The sequence below is a fragment of the Fulmarus glacialis genome, unplaced genomic scaffold (genome assembly GCF_000690835.1).
Source record: "Fulmarus glacialis isolate BGI_N327 unplaced genomic scaffold, ASM69083v1 scaffold33518, whole genome shotgun sequence".
Taxonomy (NCBI): Eukaryota; Metazoa; Chordata; class Aves; order Procellariiformes; family Procellariidae; genus Fulmarus; species Fulmarus glacialis.
The window spans coordinates 1-1,877 of record NW_009229444.1 but is presented as its reverse complement, the minus strand read 5'-3'; the positions used below and the strand labels follow the sequence as shown (position 1 = coordinate 1,877).

The 1,877-nt window shown below is 56.6% G+C and overlaps 1 protein-coding gene across 1 annotated transcript; it reads right to left on the bottom strand.

The window, feature by feature from the left end:
• Positions 1–499: 499 nt before the first annotated feature.
• LOC104081219 lies at positions 500–1,678 on the bottom strand. Its single transcript, XM_009583863.1, has one exon. It carries the CDS (start codon positions 1,676–1,678, stop codon positions 500–502), a length of 1,179 nt encoding a protein of 392 aa, XP_009582158.1.
• Positions 1,679–1,877: the final 199 nt, after the last annotated feature.

Genomic DNA, 1,877 nt, shown 5'->3' with positions numbered 1-1,877 from the left:
CACGCGCCACAGATCCCTGCGCAGACCTGCACGTTAGGCAGGTTGGAGGCTGATCTGCAGAGGCAGGGCTCTGGAGGCAGGCGTTCCTGACACAGAACCATTACCCAGGCACAAACAAAACACATCTGCTGGAAAACACATGCCCAGAAGCTTAAAACACTGCCTTTGGTCGTGGGTAAAAGTCATACTGACTTCTTAAAGCGAAAGCTGAAGCGGAACTGGTGTTTTCTCAGCAGAAAAATGACAAAGCATGCAAAGAGCTTAGACCCATCTAGCAGGCTGCACTCGCAGGGAGAGCTGATGGCAGGGGGAAAGGTTAATTTCCCAGAACACAAGGAGGAAACAAACGACAGGGGAATGACAGAGGAGAGAGGCAGCACACCTAAAAAGGACCGAGCTGCCTATTCTTAGCTCTGGGTTCAGCGACACATGGCTATCTGTATTATCTCAGCACAGAAGAATCCCTAGTGGGCTCAGTGTCGGGCTGCAGGGACGCTGCTCAATCGAACAGCAGCACAATGACCTCTACCTGTACCCGCAGCGGCATATAATCCTCACAGAGGTCGTCCCACAGCTCCTGCAGTTCAGAAATCTCCAGGGGAAGACCCAAAGGAGCTCTGGAAAAGGATTTTCTGTCTGCATTCAGGAAGGCAGAACCAGCACACATTAAGCCAGCAGAAGCGCTGCCGTCTGCCAAGTCACGGCTGAGCTTGGGAGGGGGCAAGCTGGACTTCACGGGAATAGGTAGCCTGCTGCCTCGGGGGCTCTGAAGGGGTTTGTAGTCCAAAGCCTTGATTAAGCTGAGGGCCAGCTCCAGCCTGTTCCCGCTCAGCGAAGAGTTTGGGGTCACGCGGTCATCTGAAAAATCATCACATTTCCCATTCCCTTTCCCCCCCTTATCTGCATCTTCATCCTTCTGCTGCGGAGGGCTTGCCTCCACGGTCGTGTCCAGGGACTCAACAGAGGACGCAGGCGTGCCTTCCTCCATGCTTTCCCCATCCACAGGCCCTCTGGCGCTGGCGGACTCTGCTGCGTCGCACACGGATGACTCCTCGTTGCCCATGCTGGCCGACCACCGGCTGGACAGCCCGCAGGAGATGCTTCTGGCCACCTTTCGTGGCACTTTGCAAATCGCTTCATAGTCGGCATCGGCCACCCGCAGCGCGGCACAGCCACGGCAGCGCCGCGGGCGGTTACTCGCTCCCTCTGAAGCATGGCAGCTGTGTGGCTCCAAGCTGTGCTCTTCTTGATCCGTCCAATATTCATACCCAGAATAAGCAAAGTCCTCCTGAAGGAGGGCAGCGTACCGTACATCAGGCAGATTAGAAAGGTCCACAGTCCCATCCCCAGGTCTGTCATCTGCGCTAGAGTCTTCATTGTTCCTGCGGTACATGCTTGCTATGCAGAACTTGAGGCGGTCTTTCTCCAGCAGCAGTTTCTGCAGGCGTTCGATGGACAGGGCTTCGATGCGCGCGATGACGGTGTCGAACCTGTAGATGCGGTCCAGCATGAAGGCACACTTGCTGCAAGCGAACTCGGATTTGCCATCCCGGCACAGCTCCCTGCCCAGGACGTGGGAGAGCAGCACCTGGAGGTTCAGCTTGGCCGCCGTGTGGAAGATCCATCGCCGCTGGTTGCCGCACAGCTCCCGGGCGCAGATCCGGCAGGTTTCCTTCATCCTCCCACCTCACCAGTACCCAAACCTACTTCTGGGGGTTCTCAGGAGACCTTCCTGAGGCCTCTACGGCTCACTCAGCACATCTCCTGGGGCACAGCTCCCTCAAGCCCTGAGCGCACTGGCACTTCTCATCCCACCAATCCCCCCTTTTTAGAAGGGTGACACGCTGGGACTCCTGATACTATAGAAACATCCCACC